Source organism: Oreochromis aureus, linkage group 7, assembly GCF_013358895.1.
Source record: "Oreochromis aureus strain Israel breed Guangdong linkage group 7, ZZ_aureus, whole genome shotgun sequence".
In the NCBI taxonomy this organism is placed as follows: domain Eukaryota; kingdom Metazoa; phylum Chordata; class Actinopteri; order Cichliformes; family Cichlidae; genus Oreochromis; species Oreochromis aureus.
In genome coordinates, this window is record NC_052948.1 from 21,503,383 (window position 1) to 21,523,348 (window position 19,966).

The following is a 19,966-nucleotide window of genomic DNA, read 5'->3' on the forward strand; positions in this document are numbered from 1 at the left end:
TTATGTTGTCTAATTTGCTCCAGTATGAAAAAAGCACGAGGTGTCACCGAACTGTTTAATAAGTATGATTTCAGCCCAACGGCTGAGATCATACTTATTATACCCAGATGGGATAATCTTGAAATATTAAACAAATCAAATGACAGGGCCTTTTTTTTAATAAAAGGTAAAATGCTTCAGAATATAGATAGAAATAAAATGAGAGTGTTACCTTGGATGTTAAAATTATTGTTTTTATTAGAAACCACTATTTGGGTGTCAGTAAGCTATTAGATAATGAAAATTCCCCAGTCGATACATATTAAGGCAGTCTGCCAATCATAAGCTAATTCACCCTTAATTTTTACACTGCAATTACAATATTATATTATAATATTATTACAATATTTACAATACTAATCATTACGTGCTAATTTACACAAAAATCTACTTATAAAAGATCCATCCACCTATTATTCATCAATCCAGTCATTCCAGTTTAAGATCAGGGGGTGGGGGTGTGACCTATCGCAGCTCACTGTAAAACAGTCACAGTAATATATATTTTGGATGTTTCTTTGTTTTGTTTGTTTCTATAGTGTATAAGTAAACATGTCATCAAACGTTTGTCTGACATCTAACAACTTCACATGCATGGGATTAAAAAAATGATGCCATAAAATATGTATAGTGTATGCTCTTACTGACCCTGACTTACTGAGCTGGAATCAGTGGCTGAGGCAGGTAACAACAGCTCAACTTTTAGAATATTTACAGTATCCGATGCTCCTGATACATTTAAGATAATTTGGAAATACTTTATGGACCATGTTAAAACATGCACAAACAGTCACACCCTACTCACACACACTCCATATTGAAATTTATGAAATAATAACTTTATGGCCTTCATCTCTGTCTTAGCTGCTGATCACAATAAGATTAGAATATGGTTAACAAGATTCTTGTTTGATTCTTATGTTTGCATATAAGTAAATCAGTCAGTCAGTGTTTATTCCAGACTGATGGTGGATAGGAAAAAAAATCACATAAAATACAATAAAGAAGATAACAAATAAAATCCACGCAAATTACTGTTGTCTCAGTGAAGACTGATAACATGCAGGGTCAAACTTTATTTCTGTTAAGCTCACAGCGATTACATTCTCACAAGGGCCAAGCTTGGAGTTATATTTATACATGACATTTCTTGATAAGCTTTAAATATACTGGCTTCAGCAGTATAACATCTCTGAGTCACCTTGGTCTCTTCAACAACAGTCTCATGGTGTCATTATGTGTTACATGAAGTTTTCTTAAGCTTGCTTTCCTGTAGTTCATACACAGGTGTTCTGTGTACAATATGCTCTAAATAAAGAGATCTTCACTATATCTGTTCTGCTTGTGCATGCGTTATCCAACATTGCTAATAAACTTCAGCATCATCTGTTATTTGATCTGTAATAAGAGCTCCAGTATAACTGCTCTCATTACAGACATTATTTTTGAGTTTTATTTTGTTTTTAATTGGATACCACTATTTGGGAGCTAATAAAATTAGCAGATATCACAATGAAACAACTAACATTAAGGTAATTACTTGTTTATGTTTCAGGTTTTCTAAAATGTTATGTTCAAATTTGCAAATGATGCAACTAATTATGACATAATTTACACAACAGTTTCATTGGTAAACACCAAAAACCAATCACCAAATATATATCATGGATGTTTTCTTTTAATTACTCTACAAGCAGATGTATTAGATATCACTGCATGGGCGATTTTCTTGTTAATAAACCTCAACTTAAGAAGCTATAAAATATGTTTTATAAATGTTGATATAACTCAAAAACCACTATGTTGTAGCTTATAAGACTGTCTGAAACCTCTCTGTTCAATGCTTACACTAACACAAGTCGTTTGTATGTTGAAAGTTTTCTAAAATTAGGGTTAAAGTTTGCAAATGAGATCTCATTGATTATGTGCAAATTTGCATAAAGATCTCATTGAAAAAATCTGAAAAACAGTCAACTAAATATATATTTTGAATGCTTGCTTCCCACTTGTCTGTAAGACATGTTATGGAAGAAAAATAGCACAACATTTTAAAAATGACCAGTGTATGAGATTAAAAAACAAACAAACAATAAGATTTTGCTGTAAAAATGTTTTAATTTTGTCAGTAGTCGACAGATGGGCATGGTCAGAGATCTCTGTGATCTGATTGGTCGGCTCCGTGCTGCCTGCTCAGTAGTGAGAACGGGTCGTGTTGATTTCAGAAGTCATCATGGCGTACACTTCCCCAGTCAAAGGTAAAGGGATTTCTTCTCTTAACCTTCCGTTAGAGCTGATATCTGATCCACCTTTTAGCCTAAAACACACATGTCGCTTTTATAAACACGTCCATGTACTGAAAACTGCTGTCGTTAGCTTTTTAAGGTTATATTCAGTGTACGCGGCGTCACACTGTCAGACATAAAAGCTAACGTTAGCTAGCTCGTTGATGCTCAGTGTACAACTAAACAGGGAAATTAGCTCATACCGCAAACCAGTGTTGTCTTTTCTCTTCTTCCCGGTTTGTAACAGCTGTAGCGTGCATTGTATAACAGTAGAGTTTGTGTCAAGTACCTTGCTTTTTCTTATCGCTTTAAGATGTCCACCCGGTAGAGCGATAAGTAGTTGGTTAGGGAGAGTGTGCTTCACGATAAGAGGCAGCGTTAGCAGCCTGTTAGCCTTGAAGCCGTCTTGCTCTGCTTGTCATCAAGAGGCATGCAAAGGTGACATAATGTACGGAGACATTATTGTCATGTCGTTAATAATTAACATTAACATCAAAATAATATCTTTACAAAGTGTGATTTCACGGTATATTATCAGTGCGAGCTCTTTGGCTGTGATCTTTTGAAAACGGCTTTATAAATACAATACGATACAATGCAGTGACACCGACCGGCAAACACCCCCTATGGAAAAAATAACAATTAAAAAAAAAAAAGAAAGATCCAGACGATGATTTAGCTTGGGTTGATTTAGCAGTAATTCTGTAGTCTGCGTAGCAGTAATATATTTCTTTCAGGAAGCCCGCTGCTTTTATCGGTGAATGCAAGTCTCCAAAAGGATCTGTCTCCACTTCTCAGGATTTCATAATGAGCCAGTGTTTGAGTTTAATAGTCTGTAATATGTTCTCTATATTTTCCATCCTCACAGTTTTTGCATACAGTTTGTAAGAGATGAGAATATCTGCTGGGCCTGACAAAAACATCCAGAAAAGTGAAGCTACTTTCACCTGCTCCAGTAATCACATGGGGTTAGGGTCCGCATATTTGATAGGGCTTATTGTTTTTTACACCGGATGCCCTTCCTGACGCAACCCCTCTAAGGGATTTGTGTCTCCTCTTGGGATCGACCCAGGGATGTTTCATTTGTTAGGGGATTTTTAGAGGTTAAGAACTGAACTTGTGCATATAAAGAAAAATAAACTGTGAAGAAAATGATAGATATAGCACAGATGTTCCAATCATTTGGGTTTCATTTAGACATATTTTCATTTAATTCCTTACGCTGGAGTTGGAGATGGCCATCCGTTGTTCTTGTGTTAGTATTTTAGTATCTGCATGGATAAAACTGAGCTAAGTTACAACGTCTTGTTTGTTTGCCCTCGTCTCCAGCGGCAGCAGTAATGCCCCTGTTGCAGTGCTGCAACAGCAGCAATTGGATGCATTTAGAGGAAATTCTGCAGATAAGGCTGATAAGAAACCCCCAGTATGCCACTGATGTATATAAACAGATTTGTAGGATTTCACTGAATGGTTTTTATACGTGTTTATTTACATTTAATTTTAAAATAAGTGCAGGGCCTTTTACTCCTTTTAGGATTTCTTAAATATACTCGTTGAATTTAGGAATCAAATTCTACAAGGGAGTCTTTATGTTAAAGGTGGATAGTTTTGAGGTAGTTCTGCTGTGTTGAATAACTATAAAAAAAAAGAATGTTGCTTTCAAAGTTAGAAACCTGAGCGTTAAAGTTACAGCATGATGTCCTGTTGAGCGACCACTGAGCAATCCTGTGCCAAGAATGCTCTCTGTGTAGGGGTTTACCACTCATTCAGCTTAATTTTTTCACAAATTCAATCGATATTTAACAGGTAAATGCTGATTGGACAGCCCTCAAGATTTTGATCCCAACCCGTCATGTCATGAAATGCAAGTGGGCTTATTCTTAGTTTTGGTTCAGCTAACCACATTCTACAGGGGTCATTTTTACTACGCTTAAAGACGAGAAAAGAAGTATTGAAACTAAACGTATATCGCCTGCTTCTCTTTTTCTGTACTGCATTTTCATTTAGTTCATTTGAACTAAATGAAATATCACTTCACGCATGGGTGTAAACCATATAGCTAGAGGGCGAGAACCAGCCTTCCAAAGGGACCAGTCTGACTCACTGGATCCACTTTATAAAGTATGAAGCCAGGAAGCTTAGTGTTGTAAGTTGTTAAAAATTGATTAAAGCACTTTTATAGTCATGACCTTTTATACCACATTAAAGGTAGATGGTTAAACCAAAGAGCTGTGCTCACATGTTTTATTTCTCATGACAGTAGACTGGCAGCATGTGGAAAACCCAAGACATGTATTTCAAATTGCACCTACTGTTCTAAAGACACATCAGGCCAGCTGTTCATGGTTCATTAAATGGGAACATTTTCAGGCTGCATTTCTTTACTCTAAACAAAAAAGAAATATGTTAGTTTTTTATAGAGTGATCCCACGCACTGGAGATCAAAGTGGGCTGTAAAGAATTTGACACCTCTGATCTAAAGTGAAGTTTGAATACACAGCTACTGATTGTGAATGGACTGGTTCTTTTGAAGCCCTTTTCTATTCGAGCACTCAAAGCACTTTATACCACACTCATTTACTTAGATGAACACGTTGGAGAGAATTCAGTATCAGTATGTTGCACAATGTTGCAATTAGTATGCTACAGCTCCTCCCCTAGTGACCACTAATATCACATGACATGTAAAAACACAATTGTAAGCCCCCTGCCAGTCAGGTGTCTTAATTCTTTCCCTCATAAAGATGATCTCCCCTGTACTCTTAATGATGATTTTTGACAGTATATGTCAATAAAGTTGTGGTTTGACAACCATTCAATAATTTACAGGTTTTTACAAGGGTAGCCCAAGTAAGCGGTGTAGGCACACATTACTCCAACTACTGTACACACAGTCACACACAGTCATTTTGTTCTAGAAACAGGTTTGAAATATGACGTCCAGAGAGGACAGAGTGTCCGTGTCCTTAAATAACTTATCATATAAATGCGCAGATGCTTATTGGTTCAAAAGTGGGCTTGAATGGAAAAGAAAGCAACAGTTGAGATCACCTTTAAGTGGGGAAGCATAGGAAAAAACAAGAGATCAAAAAAGCAGCACAAGAAGCACAGACAGTGGCTTCAGTGGAGAATTTTCATTGTTTTTAACACTTCACTTTTTTTTGTTCCCATGCCGGCAGGAGCTAAGCTAAAGGACTGAGAAACAATAGTAGCCAACAAACTGGTTGTTCAACATATTTTTCACGCAGCCCCTTTGATGAGTTTGCAGCTAAAACATGTTGATGATGGTCATCAAAGCTCTGCATAGGACTGTTCTTCAACCTCAGTGGTCCCTTAAGTACTCTAAAGCCTAACCTGATCAAAGTATTAGATGTAATTTTCTAAGTTAAAAAAACCGAACTAAAACTAACTGAAACTATTGTTTAGATAAAAATCAATTTTCTTGCCTTCATAACATGGGGTTAGAGTAGATGGAGTACTTCATGTGAGTCAGCAGGTAGTTAAGTTTACTTGACTATTTGTATATTTCTCAGGCATCAGAGTTTTATTTTGATGAGTGTATTTTTATTTCTTTTCCTTTCTTGCTGCAGAGCACCCGTACAGCCATCTAATCGACACACTGAAAGATGGCCAGATCAAGTTCTTCAATCCATACAAATTAAACGATCCCCGATATGGTGAGTTCAGGCCCTCTGACTGAAATGTTTTTACAGGATATGATGTTTTTAAAGACACTGCAAACCCTTTTGTGTCTCAGGATAGTTGTGTAAGGTAAAAGGATTGTCTTGAATTAACACTTAAGAGGCATCGGTGCGTTGGCGCTTTCATTTGTCAACAAATTTTAAGAGCACATCTCGACACTTAACAGTTGTCTAACAGGGGCGGTTAATAAAGTGTTAGGCCTAATTACACACTGTTTGCTGTGGGAAATAACTGTTTTGTTTGCTCTGTGCAGACAAGCTGCCTCTATCCATCCGTGTCTTACTGGAGGCAGCAATTCGTAACTGTGATGGCTTTTACACAAAACAAGAAGACGTCCAGAACATCTTGCACTGGCAGCAGGAGCAGAATAAAGCCGAGGTGCCATTTTCTCCCGCTCGGGTCCTCCTGCAGGACTTTACGTGAGTTTCACAGGGCTTTCTTTGCATCGGCGCTGTGGTCTGTGTGTTGGGAAAACATGAGATGAATCAGTTTATCTTCAGTTGGAGAAAGCAGAATGGATAGATGAGTGATAAGACGTGGGTGACGCAGGTGACCCACCAGCGATTAGCTTATCAGATCTTTCGTCATCTTTCTTTGTTTTCTGCCATAAACAAGTTTATATATATATACATATATACATATGTGTGTGTATGTGTGTGTGTGTTTATATACATTTCCATTTATGTCCTTTTACAGTGGTATTCCTGCAATGGTGGACCTGGCAGCGATGAGAGACGCTGTGGCCAAACATGGTGTGGATCCCAGCCTGGTCAATCCTAAATGCCCCACAGACCTCATAGTAGATCACTCATTACAGATTGATTATAGCAAATGGTATGTTTGTGTTTATATTAACTGTTTTTGTGAATGTGAATTCTCTGTTGATTATCATGGAAGGTCAGATCGGTAAAAATATATTCTCACCATAATTGTGCTGATTTGCCTTATGAATTTAATGTTTCTTTTTAAATTTTTACCCACAGTGCCATACAAAATGCTCCCAACCCTGGTGGAGGGGAGGGTCCAAGCCAGGGGCCCTCTCGCTCAGTACACTCCAGGCCTCCGTCCAGAGGGGCACAGTGTGGAGGCCAGCGGGGCTCTTGCAGTAAAGCGGCCTGCAGCGACCCCCCAGCCTCCCCAGGTGGATCTCCAGCCTCTGTCCAACAGATTGAGAATACACCTCTCCTCTGCCCTTTCCACCTGCAGCCCGTCTCTGAGTAAGTTTTAAAGGATGTTGGGGCGGACGGGCTAATATGCACCATGAGGGTGATTAAATTCAAACAGCAGTTGAATACAGTAACTGAGCTGCTGTGCAGTTATTAATGTGTTGATAAAACATTCGATCAGATGATTCCACTGGCTGAGGAAATTGTGCAGCCTTTGAAATTCTCGCAGATATGGCATTTCTGTTTGCAAAATGACCTGAAGAGCATGAGAACATCTGATTATCATGAGTCGACATACGTCAGTAGAAGTTGAATTCCCCCTTTCGCATGTTTGTTGATGACTGATTCCTTTTTTTTCCTGCAGAGTTGAAACGGCTTTGAGAAATCAGGAAATGGAACTGATCAGAAACAAAGAGAGGCTTCAGTTCTTTAAGGTAAACTAAGAAAAATGTCTGCTGCTGCTGCTGCAGTCTTTATATGATTTGTAGTTTTTATAACTGAGTGAAAAAGAAGTCACAGTTCTGGGTTATGTAGCGAAACAATTTTTAAATGAATGAATGAATGCTAACATTTTTGATACTGTTCCCAAACAGTGGTGTTCGAAAGCATTTAAGAATGTGAACGTGGTTCCTCCGGACGTTGGTGCAGTCCACCAGTTGAACTTGGAGTATCTGTCCAGAGTGGTGCAAGTCAGCGACGGTTTCATCTACCCTGACAGCGTGGTGGGAACAGACTCTCACACCACCATGATTAACGGCTTGGGTATCCTTGGCTGGGGTAAGAGATTTTCCAATATTTTGACAGTTGTTGATTGTTGTTGGCATTTTGTAAACATGAGAAAATGCTCAGTGGCTGTAATGTACACCTGTGTTTGAATAGTTATTCTGAGAAATGAGAAGAGGCGATAAAGAGACACAAATAAGTCACATACTAAAAGGGCAGCAAATACAAAAACCGGATTATGTCCAAGATAGTAACTTTGCAATGCAAACTTCTCTGCTGTTAAAATGCTTCTAAATTTACACTCCAGGTAAAAACAAAACGGGACACTGATATGAATACAGATGTATTACAGATATATCCACCACAGATGTATCCACCACAGAGGATAAGTGGTACATCAATACCCAGTACATGTAGGGAATTCAAACAGAAGGTAGTTATGACATTTTAGAAAATCCAGGAATAATGGGTAAATTAAGCACTTTGATATGATTCTTGGAGAAATTGTGGGGCACATCGTCTTAAACCTAGCATATTTTTGGAGGATGTATTTAAGGCACTTAAACAATTCCTCGGTCAGAAATCTGTGGAAGTTTTGATTAGATTAGATTAAATTAAATTAGGTGAAACGTTATTAATCCCTCGGGTGGGTTCCTCCGGGAAATTCAATACAATTTGGCTCAAGTAATACAAAAATTTCTAGGGATAATGTAGCAATTAAATGCACCACTTAGCTAATTTAAATCTGAAATCATCTAAGTGGTGCAATATTTTGGCTGAGAAAGCCCATGGAGACTCTCACTTAGAGAAATGATTAATGAATAATATAAGGATAATAAATTATATAAAGATCAGGTTTAGTAAGCAGGTCAAAGTGGTATGATGTCGTAATTGCAGCCATGCGCCGATGGGAGGCTAAAGTTCTCCAGCTGATGATGCACTGATTTACATAAAACAGAAGCAGTCAGTTCATTTAGGTAATGACCAACATACTAATGAAAGCAGCACAAATTAGCAGGTCAAAAATGAGCAGATGCATTAAGGGGTATAGCAACATGCTAACCTAAATAATCAAGTGTGTGTTTTTATGCATGCACTGTGTTTTAGAAACATCACAACGTTTCAGATAAAAAATTAAGTTGAACGTTGTCTGTAAGGAACTGCTGAAGACTGTGTGTGATCTGACTAAATCTAACTGTTTAGGAGTATTTAGAGGATTGCTGCTTTATTATAAACTGTTCCACCGTGTAAACTTTAAATTTTCTCAAATCTCAGTTGACAGTTGTGCAGAAGAAGAACACAAAATATTATTTTCTGTCAGATTGTGATCCATATGCATAGAAATAAATAATCAATGTACCATGTGTGTAAAGTAGGACTCAGATAAGCTAACACACTTGAAAAATAGAAGTTGCTCTGTGTGTGTGCACTGCTGAGAAAAGACATGCAGAGACGTATTCACTGTGGAACAATTTTTGTAACTAAATGTAGTTACAAATGTAACTAAAAACACTAAAAGAACATCCATATCCACACTTTTCAGTCACAATATTGACACTGCGCCCTTATAGGAAATATTGACCGGAGCTTTTTAACATCAGAAGAGTTTTTTTCGCTAGTACAGACAGAAAGTGAAATAAAAACTAAACTAAAAACTCTACAATTTGTACCGTGTTTGTCTCTCAGGAGTCGGGGGAATTGAGTCTGAAGCCATAATGCTGGGCCAACCAATATCTCTGACTCTCCCTCAAGTAGTGGGCTGTAAGCTGGTGGGCTCCATTAACCCGTTGACCACATCCATAGACATCGTCCTCGGTATCACAAAGGTCAGTCTTCTCTTATGTTTCTTTATGTGTTGAGAGAGCAGAGCTGTGGTATGAGGATGCACTGATCTGATGCTTGGATCACATATCACTCTGACCCTGACTCACAAAGCAAGGTTGGCCTTCAATGGCAACAGGCCAATCAGATTTGATTATATATAAATGGTAATGAAATACAATCTGAAATAAAACAATCTGAAATAAAATATGACCAACTAAATTAATTTTTTACTTTATCTAATTTACTAAGTAAAAAATGTGTATTCTTATATTTGTTTTATGAAGCAAGAGGGTAATATTTAGGTGCCACCTGACATTGAGATACAGCATGAGAAACACAATTAATCAATATAACACTGGTATTGGTCGGTACTTTGTAAGACGCCTAAAGCCAAGAATGTGTGTTTCGGCATTGGTTTGGTGCATATTTACTTTGTAAGAGGCAGGTGTTTTTAATAGTGTAATTTTATCATTGTAAACTGTAGAAATCAGCAAAAAAACCTGAAGGATGATTCTCTGTTGTATAAAAGTCATCTTGTTTCTTTATGTGTAATTATTTCTTGTGCTTTCTTTTCCTAAAATTTTTTGTCCAGCACTTACGGCAGGCTGGGATCGCTGGGAAGTTCGTTGAGTTTTTTGGACCTGGAGTCTCCCAGCTGTCAGTCCCCGACCGAACCACCATTGCCAACATGTGCCCAGAGTACAACGCTACTGTCAGCTTCTTCCCTGTCGACCAAGTCACACTCAAGCACTTTAAAAAGACAAGTGAGTTAGCCACGGCTTCTGTTTATATGTTTACTGTTTTTTTTTTTTTTGTTTTTTTTTAGTTTCCCAGGCTAACATGTAATTTTCCACCATTCCAGATTTTACCCCGGAAAAACTTGAATTGTTGGAGTCTTACATGAAGGCTGTAAAACTTTTCCGAAGCTATGAAGACCCCTCAGAAGACCCCCAGTACTCTGAGGTAATTTGTCCAAGATGTGATCTCCAAAAGTCTCTACTGAAAAGTGCAGACTTTCAGAGATTTTATTTTTTTAATAATTTTACAGTACATCGCCAGAGGTTGAAATAATGAGGTCATTGTTTTTACAAATGATCCTTGTGAGCCAATAACTCAGTTTCAGACCGCCACCGTATTCTCCAACTGGTTGGCAAGTTGCTAGGTGAAGTTGGTCGCAAAGAGGTATGTTATGCTGCACTGAAAACCTCCTTGGGATTGCTTTGGTCGTTAACAGTTTGCCATGGTTGACCATAGTCTGAAGGAAAGAAGCCAAATTGTCTGCAAACACTTGCCGACCACTGGCTGTGCATCAGTGCCCTGCACACTGGAAACGGAGACTGTCCGCCTCCAAAGTAAAAGCTGCGCCTTTTGAAACATGTTAGTTGTGGCAATAAGGCACAACTTTTGCTTGAAAGGTAAACGGGTTCAGTTTCCACATTTACTTCACCTTTTCAGGTTTCATTACTCAGCAAATAGTTGGCCAGTGTTTAGCAGAGAAGTCGGCTTCATCCATGAAAACTGTGGGGAACAGCTGCAGTCTAGCAGAGACCACAGTAATCACAGGGAACCTCAGGGAACCACTCGCCAACCAGTTGGGGAACACATGGAGCTTTTGGGGGGGGCTTACTGACTGGCTTCAAGGCCTGTGTCACCGAGGCCTAACATGATTGTTTTAGGAACACAATTTTGACTGTTGGCACAGAAGCCCCACCCACGCTTTAGCCAGCCAATCAGAAGATGGCTAAAACTGGTTGTTTTAGACAGTGGGTAATTCGAGGGGCAAGATATATTTGTAGTTGAAAAAGTAACTGTGAATCATTTAAAGTTACTTACGTTGAGGCCAAGAATATAAATGTGGAGATACTTTTAATTCAAAATCACATAATAGATTGTGGTGTTCTGTTGATATAAATATGTTTTTATGAAGTTAAAAAATGTAGTAATGACACTCTGACAAGCCCTATAAAAGCTAAGTTTGCAAATAGCAGCCTAGGGGTCAGAAGTAGAGGTTATAATGAACCAAATTACAACTACTGATCTTTGTGCAGGTGATTGAGTTCAACCTGAGCTCCATGGTGCCCTATGTGAGTGGACCGAAGAGGCCGCAGGACAGAGTGGCAGTCAGCAGTATGAAAGAAGACTTTCAGAGTTGTCTTGATGAGAAGGTAAGATGCAAAAACTAAACAATATAACTTTCAAGTTAACTCTTGTGTATTTTGGTTTTCAGTTAAGCTGCAGGATTTGCAGTGTAATTATATTTTCTTTGGTTTGTCTTTAGGTGGGTTTTAAAGGCTTCCACATCGCTAAGGAGAAGCAGGAGATCCGTGTTCCTTTCTTGCATGGTGGTCAGGAGTACCAGCTGTCCCATGGCTCAGTGGTCATCGCTGCCGTCATCAGCTGTACTAACAATTGCAATCCATCTGTTATGTTGACTGCAGGTAAAGGACTGACTCAAAGAAAGAGCCAGAAAAAGTGTATTTTTCCCTATAGAAATAAAATATTGATTGATTGATTGATTGATTGATTGATAAAAGCTCTACAAACTTGGAGCTATTGGTATCATTTTTTTAAGGGGATATCAAAGTGTCACATCACAATGTCATAGCACCATGATGTGTTTACTTTTCCTTGTGCACACAACAAGACAAGCCCAGACATGTTCTGACAACAAGAGCCTGGTGACAGTCTCTAATGATATTTAGTAAAAATGGAGCTACTTCAGCCCTCTAAGAGAGCACCATGCTTTGTGAATAGGAAGAGCTAACAGTGGATGGAAATTAATGAAGCGGTTAGATGGTAGAAGCGCAGCTGGTTAGAAAGTTTGACCCAAGATGCAACATCACAGCTCTTTTATTACGTGAGAATATTGTGCATCTTCTGATGAGTTACAAGGTTAGTTAATATTAAACTAAAGTGTTAAACAGTAATTTTACACTTAATTATTAATGTTTTATAACTTCTAGGGAAACGATGGCTACTTTTGTGGTTACATTTAACTTGTGTTGTGTCACAGTCGCTGACACTTTATGTCAATAGAGTCACACTTTGAATTAGGTGGTGTGTCATCAGTGATAGAAGCTCCGTGGAAAATGGCCTCCAGTTATTTAAACTTATAAATCCTGCTGCCTACAAGCATCAACAAAATGTTGTTCATTATTTTATATTGCTATGAATATTATTATTGTAATTTTTTTGAAATAATTTTTAAGCTGTATTGCACACCCATATCAGCATCATGTTGCCTGTTTTTACTGGCGCACTCTAAATTCTTCTACAGTCTGCAGCATTGCATAACGTACACTTATTTGTTATTGACAGGGCTTCTAGCCAGAAAGGCTGTAGAGGCCGGGCTTCTCGTCAAGCCTTATATTCGGACCAGCCTGGCTCCCGGAAGTGGCATGGTCACGCACTACCTCAATGCCAGTGGAGTCCTGCCTTACTTTAATAAGCTGGGGTAAGTGTGTGTACACAGCAAGAACACAGACAGACACAAATATCTATTTAGCACCAAGGCAATAACCTGGAATAAACAGGTATTTGCAGGTCTGAGGAGGGATGACCTGTAACTGAACACTTTACTACTGCCCAGCTAGTAGTAAACACATAATAACGTGTTTTGAGTCCTCCAGGAGAGTAGCAAAGCGCTGTATAGGAATCAGTCTACTTAAATCGTTAAGTGTATTTCCACAAAAACTTACATTTTTGTGTGTGTATGTATGTAAAGTGTGAAGTTGGTCTTATGTCTTATGTAAAGCACTTTGTTTTGTATAAAGTGCTTTACATAAAAACGTAAACATGAAGCCTCAGTCACACAAGCCTAAATGCTGGCTGGCATCTTTGATCACTAGGGAAAAGTTTATATCCCTAACTGATTGGCGAGTGGTTGCTGGATATCACTGGGTGAACCAACAGTCTCCGTTTCTACGCTGCAGTTTGTCAAGTTTCACTACCATTTGGCAGTTGGTATCGTCCATGCAAGCTACAGAGAACCTGGTACTGACAAAGCAATCATGAGGAGGTTTTTGGTGAAGCACAGTTTGTAGTTTTCCGGGTGTGGCTAAGGTTATCAGCACTAGCACCAGCAGGCCTCTTTCCTTTCAGGTTTACGTCCACTTGCTTGTGCAGGATGTGGTTGCAAATTGCTCCATTTGAGCGGTTCTGTACCAGTTTACTGAAATAAACCTACATACTACTGTGGATTTGTTTGACTGTTGTTCACGTTGCTTGTGTGAGAGAGAGCGGTGCTGTAGGCCGGGCTCTGTAACAGACGAGTAGTTTAACCGCCGTTTTTATGTAAATAAAATATGAATAACTAAATGAACTGATCTTGTCTGTTGCCGACTGCTGCAGGGTATAGCAACGTTTAATCTAGCCGGGATGTTTTGCACACATCCAGAATTTATAAAATTGGGTTCACCATGAAAGCATAAGGATAAGCTTCTAAAAGGCGTGTTACTGTCACAACACAACCTTTAACAAATCTGCCCAAAATTACTGTTTTAAGAGCCAAACAATACATCAACTTTACCGAAAGCCCTTCATAAATGTATTTATGACTTTATGTTCATTTTAAGTTCTTGCATTAATGTTCATGACCAGATAGCTGCATGGTTTAGAAGTAATGAGTTTGGAGCTTTGTCAGCATTGTGATCTAAACCAGTAAAAACTTTGAGCTTGTGTTAATTACTACCTGTTAGATGCAAGGTTTGTGTGCTAAGGTGGTGACGCAGAAGACGCCGGAATGATTCATATCCTTTAAACAGACCTGTGTTGTCGTTTCCATGACAGGTTTGAGGTGATTGGTTATGGCTGTGCCACGTGCGTGGGGAACACGGCGCCATTGCCAGAAGCTGTCGTGGATGCAATCAAACAGGTAGGATCCTCATCGGGCTGAAAGGAGCTGCTGCTGATGCTGTTAGAGCAGTCAGAGCTTCATGATCTCTTTTGTTCTAGGGGGATCTGGTGGCCTGCGGCGTGCTGTCTGGCAACAGGCATTTTGAAGGGCGACTGTGCGACTGTGTGCGTGCTAATTACTTGGCGTCCCCTCCCCTGGTGGTGGCTTATGCTATTGCAGGCACTGTGGGAGTCGACTTTGAGAAGGAGCCTTTAGGTAAGAAATGCGCTCTATTAAAGGGTTTTACCTCAGAGCTGAGGATCGTCAGAGGATTTGGCAGATTACACTGAAGGGGCATGTTGTGATTCTGTGTTTTGTATAGGCCAAAGAAAACCTTTATTGCTAGAAGTATTAAACAAAAAGCATAAAAAAGACATCCTGAGGTCTCGCGTTTGTATTTACATTTTTTCATTTTCTCAATAAAACTTGAGAAATTCTTAAATAAATTTTTACAAATTTGGTTTCTTGTTTGTTTGAGTAGGTTTGACATCTGATGGGAAGGAGGTGTATCTGCGAGATATCTGGCCGTCCAGAGAGGAGGTCCAACAGATTGAAGAGGACACAGTTTTCTCCTCCATCTTTAAGGATCTAAGAGGAAGGATGGAGGTCAGGAGATAAGCTTTATTACTTTTCTTCAACGTCTAATGCAGTTGCTGCGCAGCATGAGCAGCAGTGCAGTGCTCCTTCTGTCTGTCTGCACATTTGGAAACAATGCACATAAAAATATGCTTTTTTCCAGCAGTGTGAACACATCTGAAGTAGAACATTTCCTGCTGTGCTTTAGATCTGAGAGAGAGAGCGTGGAAACTGATTGATCCTGAATTGCGGAAACAGCTGTAGAATGAAAGCGCGAGACAGACGACTGGAAAACATTCTTTGCTTTTTCTTTTTTTTAATGCGATTTCTTTCTGTCTTTCAGAAAGGGAACACATTTTGGAACAATGTTGAATGTTCAGACTCTCTTCTTTTCCCCTGGGATCAAAAGTCCACATATATCCGATCACCGTCTTTCTTCAGCAAGCTGGTAAGCGCTCTGTGCTGCACAGCCTTTGACTGTATGTGGACCTTAGAGGAGATGTTTTTACTTCTGTAGTGTTAAATGTTTGAATGCTTCCTTTTTCAGAGTAAAGAGGTGCCTCCTCCTCAGTCAATAGAAAACGCACATGCCTTACTGTTCCTTGGGGACAAAGTGACCACGGACCACATTTCACCAGCGGGCAGCATTGCAAGGGTCAGCGCTGCTGCCAAGTACCTAATGAGCAAACGGTCAGTTTCAGCCTTCAGCCCTTGTGGACACATACACTTTAATCTTTCAAGGCAGCTTCAGTTGGGCAGCTTTGTAATCAACCAAAGTTGGGTTTTCAAAGATGATGGCAAAGGTTTAAACTTGAGTTAAAATGTTTGACTCTCTAAATGAGAACATTTCAGCACATATTTAAAATCTAAAGGAATAAGTGGTGCAAAGGGATTTGTAGTTAAGTTATCTGCTTCATGGTCTGATCCTCCCCCTGTGGCATCATCCATGACTTGTGGCATCGCGGCCATCAAAGAGCAGCAGAGGAGGTTAGCGTGCATCTGTTTGTGTTAGCACTATCCATCCTCCATAACACACAAATGTAAAACAAGTTTATTTCTCACCTAACTGTGTGGAGATGCAAAATGAAACTATAGTGAGGCAGATTTGATTTAATAGTCTGGTGATAACAACAGTTTAATGCATCAGTGAGGAAATGAACTAAAAATCAGCTCAGCTGGCGAGCCGTCACCATTATTGAATCAACCATAGGAGTATGGAGGGAAATCCAGGGTTTCTTTCAGCAGAGTTCATACATTATGAACCTCGAGCATCCATACTGGTTGTTAGAATTTAAAGTAATGTTTGTCGATCAAATGAAATGTATCAAGGAAAACAAGTCTTGTAAACCTGCATTATGGTGAGATCTTTTTCACTTTGAAAATTGAAAGATAATTCAACTTATTTCAATTTTATTTATATAGCATAAAATCACAGCAACAGTCACGTCAAGGTGTTTTTTTATTGTAAGAAGACGATTCTACAGTAACAGAGAGAACCCCAACAATCAAGACAAACCTCTGAGCAAGCAGTTGGCGACAGTGGGAAGGAAAAACTCCCTTTTAACCTAATATTGACTAATATTGTTGACTTTGAATTTGTTCCTCAGACTGACACCGCGAGAGTTTAATTCATATGGCGCTCGCAGAGGGAATGACGCCGTGATGACCAGAGGGACGTTTGCCAGCATCAAGCTCCAAAATCGATTCATTGGAAAACCAGGCCCGAAGACTTTGCACATTCCATCAGGCCAGACAGTAAGTGCAACACAACCTCGTTGGTTTCCTTTTAACTTTTGACAAATATTGGGCTGTTTTGGTTTTGCTGATGCACCCACTCGTGCTGCATGAGCTGGCTGTTACCCCGGGCAGGTCTGTGACCTTTGGGTGGCTGCATCTGTGTGTCTAGCACTGCTGGTTGCTGCAGGCTCAAGCCAGACTCGGTGCTGTGTTGTTTCTGCTGTGTCAGAGCAGCTACAGATAACTGCTCTCTCTTCCTGTGTCTGCTCAGCTGGATGTCTTCGAGGCAGCTGATCGCTATCAGAGAGACGGCATTCCCCTCATCATCCTGGCAGGCAAAGATTACGGCTCTGGAAACTCCAGGGACTGGGTGGCCAAAGGACCGTACCTGCTGGTAAACAAGCTGCAGTTTTTCACTTGTAATAATTTGGCAGAGTTTACACTACAGTAGTTTGACCAACTGTGGAATTTGGAAATGGCCGTGCATGTTCAGCATGCTGTCTTCCACGTTTTTTCTACTTCCTTGCTTTGTTTGTGGTTGCAGGGGGTGCGTGCAGTGATTGCTGAAAGCTTTGAGAAGCTGCACAGGAACCAGCTGGTGGGAATGGGCATCATGCCGCTCCAGTTCCTGTCAGGCCAGAACGCTGACTCACTGGAGCTCAGTGGGAAGGAAAGATTCAGCATCACCCTGCCGGAGAGCCTGAGTCCAGGGCAGGAGCTTACCATCAAGGTGTGCAACACTTGCTGCATTTTAACCTCTGCAAAGCTAAAGTTATTTTTAAGCTCTAAACTAAATGATGAAACATGTCAGTGACAAAATGTGCTAAAATCCGGATTAGAAAGATGTTATTTTAATTCGTAGTCTCACTTTATGTGTTTGTCCACAAATTAGTCCCTTTCTGCAGTTTACCAGCCACTGCTTTAAGTCCTGAATAGTAACAGTCATGTTCGAGTCTCCTTGCTGAGTGGTGAAGTGACCCGTGTGTTTCGTGTTTTCTTTTGCAGACCAGCCAAGGAAAGTCCTTCTCCGTCACCGCCCTGTTTGACACCGACACGGACGTTATCTTGTTCCAACACGGAGGGCTCCTCAGATACGTTGCTCGGACTTTGCTCTGAAAGAACAGCAGCCCTCGGCATTTAATGTCTTCATCGTGGATGAGAAAAGCTCACAGAGCTGGATTAGCGTCTCCAGACTTTAGCGGAACGTCAGTTTTCAGACCCCCGCAGCTTCTAAATCACTACACATGGCTGTTTCAGCATTTAAAAGGGCACCCTTTCTCCTCAGAACATCATCCAGACTCAAGAAGAAATGGTGACTGTCACTCAGTAAGGAGATTGTATCCTAGACTAACTGCTGAACATAGTTTTTGGTGTTTTATCATGCTGAAAGGACTTTTCTTTCGACACGGAGATGAGCCAAGAAGAAATTGATCCTCCTTCATTTAACTTAAAAAAAAAAAAGAAGAAGAAGAAGAATTTGGCCAAAGGCTGAGATGGTGCTAGGTACGATGGCATGAATACTTTGTTTTTAGAGCGTAGTACTGCTCTTTCACACACACCCCCAAACAACAACAACAACAACAACAACAAAACATTCAAGTTGAATATTATGAATTTCAGAAATTTGCAGAATCGATGTCACTTCCCTGTTTTCAGTGCTGTTAAGATTTTGCTAATCAAACCTGTTGGAGAAAGTACACTTGCCTCACTTTTAATTGTGGAAAAATGTGACATTTCTTCTCTTTGCTGTTACTGGTCTTTTCCCTTCATAAAGATGGCTTGTATTACAACTGACAGTGCTCGGCATCACATTAAAGGTTAATTAAAACACCCTTTCAGCATTACCAGGTAAGCTCTTTGCTCTGTTTCCACTCTTGTTGCTAAGCTAAGTGAAATGACTGCTGGCCAGAGCCCGAAGCTTAATTTAAAGAACTGTGTTGAATCCCCTTAGAGCGACTTTTACAGTGAAGAGAGCGATTTATTAAAAAAAGGTGCTGCAAAACATATCTGGGCCTTATAATGAAGGAGATACTGCTTAGTAAAAATGAGCTTTTCTGAAAAGAATTAGGGGAACACTTACATCACACACTCAGTCAGGGTATTGTTGGCTGAAACATGGAGGTCTGTGCAACTCTCCAGGGATAAACCTTCCCTGACAGTCACTGACCTGCTGTCAGACTAGTCATGCTGGATGATGGTGTCGGCACAGCTTCTCCACACTCTGTCACATGTGCTCAGCATGAAGCTTGCTGTCATCTGCAAAGAGAATAAGGTGCCAGAAACCTCCTGTTTCTGCTGTGTTTTGTTGAATCCCAGTCAAGCTACGCATTGCTGGGCAGAGAGTACTGGTCCCACTAAAGCCATCCTCATGGAGTCTGACAGTTGGGACACCTGAGTAGTCTGATGGAGGTCATTTTTTTTGGGCTCTGGCAGCGCTTGTCCTGTTCCTCCTCGCATAAAGGAGCAGATAGCGGTCCTGATCTTGTATCAAGGACCTTCTACAACCCTGTCCAGCTCTCTGAGAGTAACTCTCCTGGTATCTCCTCCACACTCTTGAGACTGTGCTGGGAGAGCAAACGTTCTAGCATTGGAACGTTCAGATGTAACATGCTGGAGGAGGAGCTGGACGACCTGTGCAACCTGAATGGGCTGCAGGTACCGTCTGATAGGCCACCAACAAAAAGCCAAATTAGAGAAGAGTCAATCAGGAGGTATAAAGAGGCCTCCAACCTGCGTTTTGTCGTCTCTCCAATGAACCTGTTGGTCTTTGATCCCTAACAGGAGTGACTGATAATCGTAAAGTTTGCCTGACTTTGTGTTGTAATGATCAAGTGTTCCCTTAATTGTTTTTTTGAGCAGTGTAATTAAAAATTCACCATGTTTGACTACTCTGCAGTGAGACGTTGATCATTATTTGGCATTTAACTTTTTCATTTGTGTAAAACTAATATTAATGATTTCAAACTGCATGTATGAAATCAGTAAAACAAATCTAATTTAAAACTTGCTAAAAAAAGACCTAA

General features: G+C 39.9%; 1 protein-coding gene across 1 annotated transcript; it reads left to right on the forward strand.

Annotated features, from left to right (window-relative positions):
* Positions 1 to 2,119: 2,119 nt before the first annotated feature.
* Positions 2,120 to 19,831, forward strand: ireb2 (iron-responsive element binding protein 2). The gene is made up of 22 exons (XM_031752803.2): positions 2,120 to 2,294; positions 5,912 to 5,998; positions 6,277 to 6,442; positions 6,720 to 6,857; positions 7,007 to 7,240; positions 7,554 to 7,623; positions 7,783 to 7,966; positions 9,599 to 9,738; positions 10,329 to 10,500; positions 10,599 to 10,699; positions 11,785 to 11,901; positions 12,015 to 12,174; positions 13,055 to 13,190; positions 14,525 to 14,609; positions 14,690 to 14,846; positions 15,112 to 15,236; positions 15,550 to 15,654; positions 15,754 to 15,896; positions 16,814 to 16,961; positions 17,215 to 17,337; positions 17,488 to 17,673; positions 17,949 to 19,831. Exons 1-22 carry the CDS (start codon positions 2,270 to 2,272, stop codon positions 18,057 to 18,059), a joined length of 2,913 nt encoding a protein of 970 aa, XP_031608663.1. The 5' UTR covers positions 2,120 to 2,269; the 3' UTR covers positions 18,060 to 19,831.
* The last annotated feature ends 135 nt before the right edge of the window (positions 19,832 to 19,966 follow it).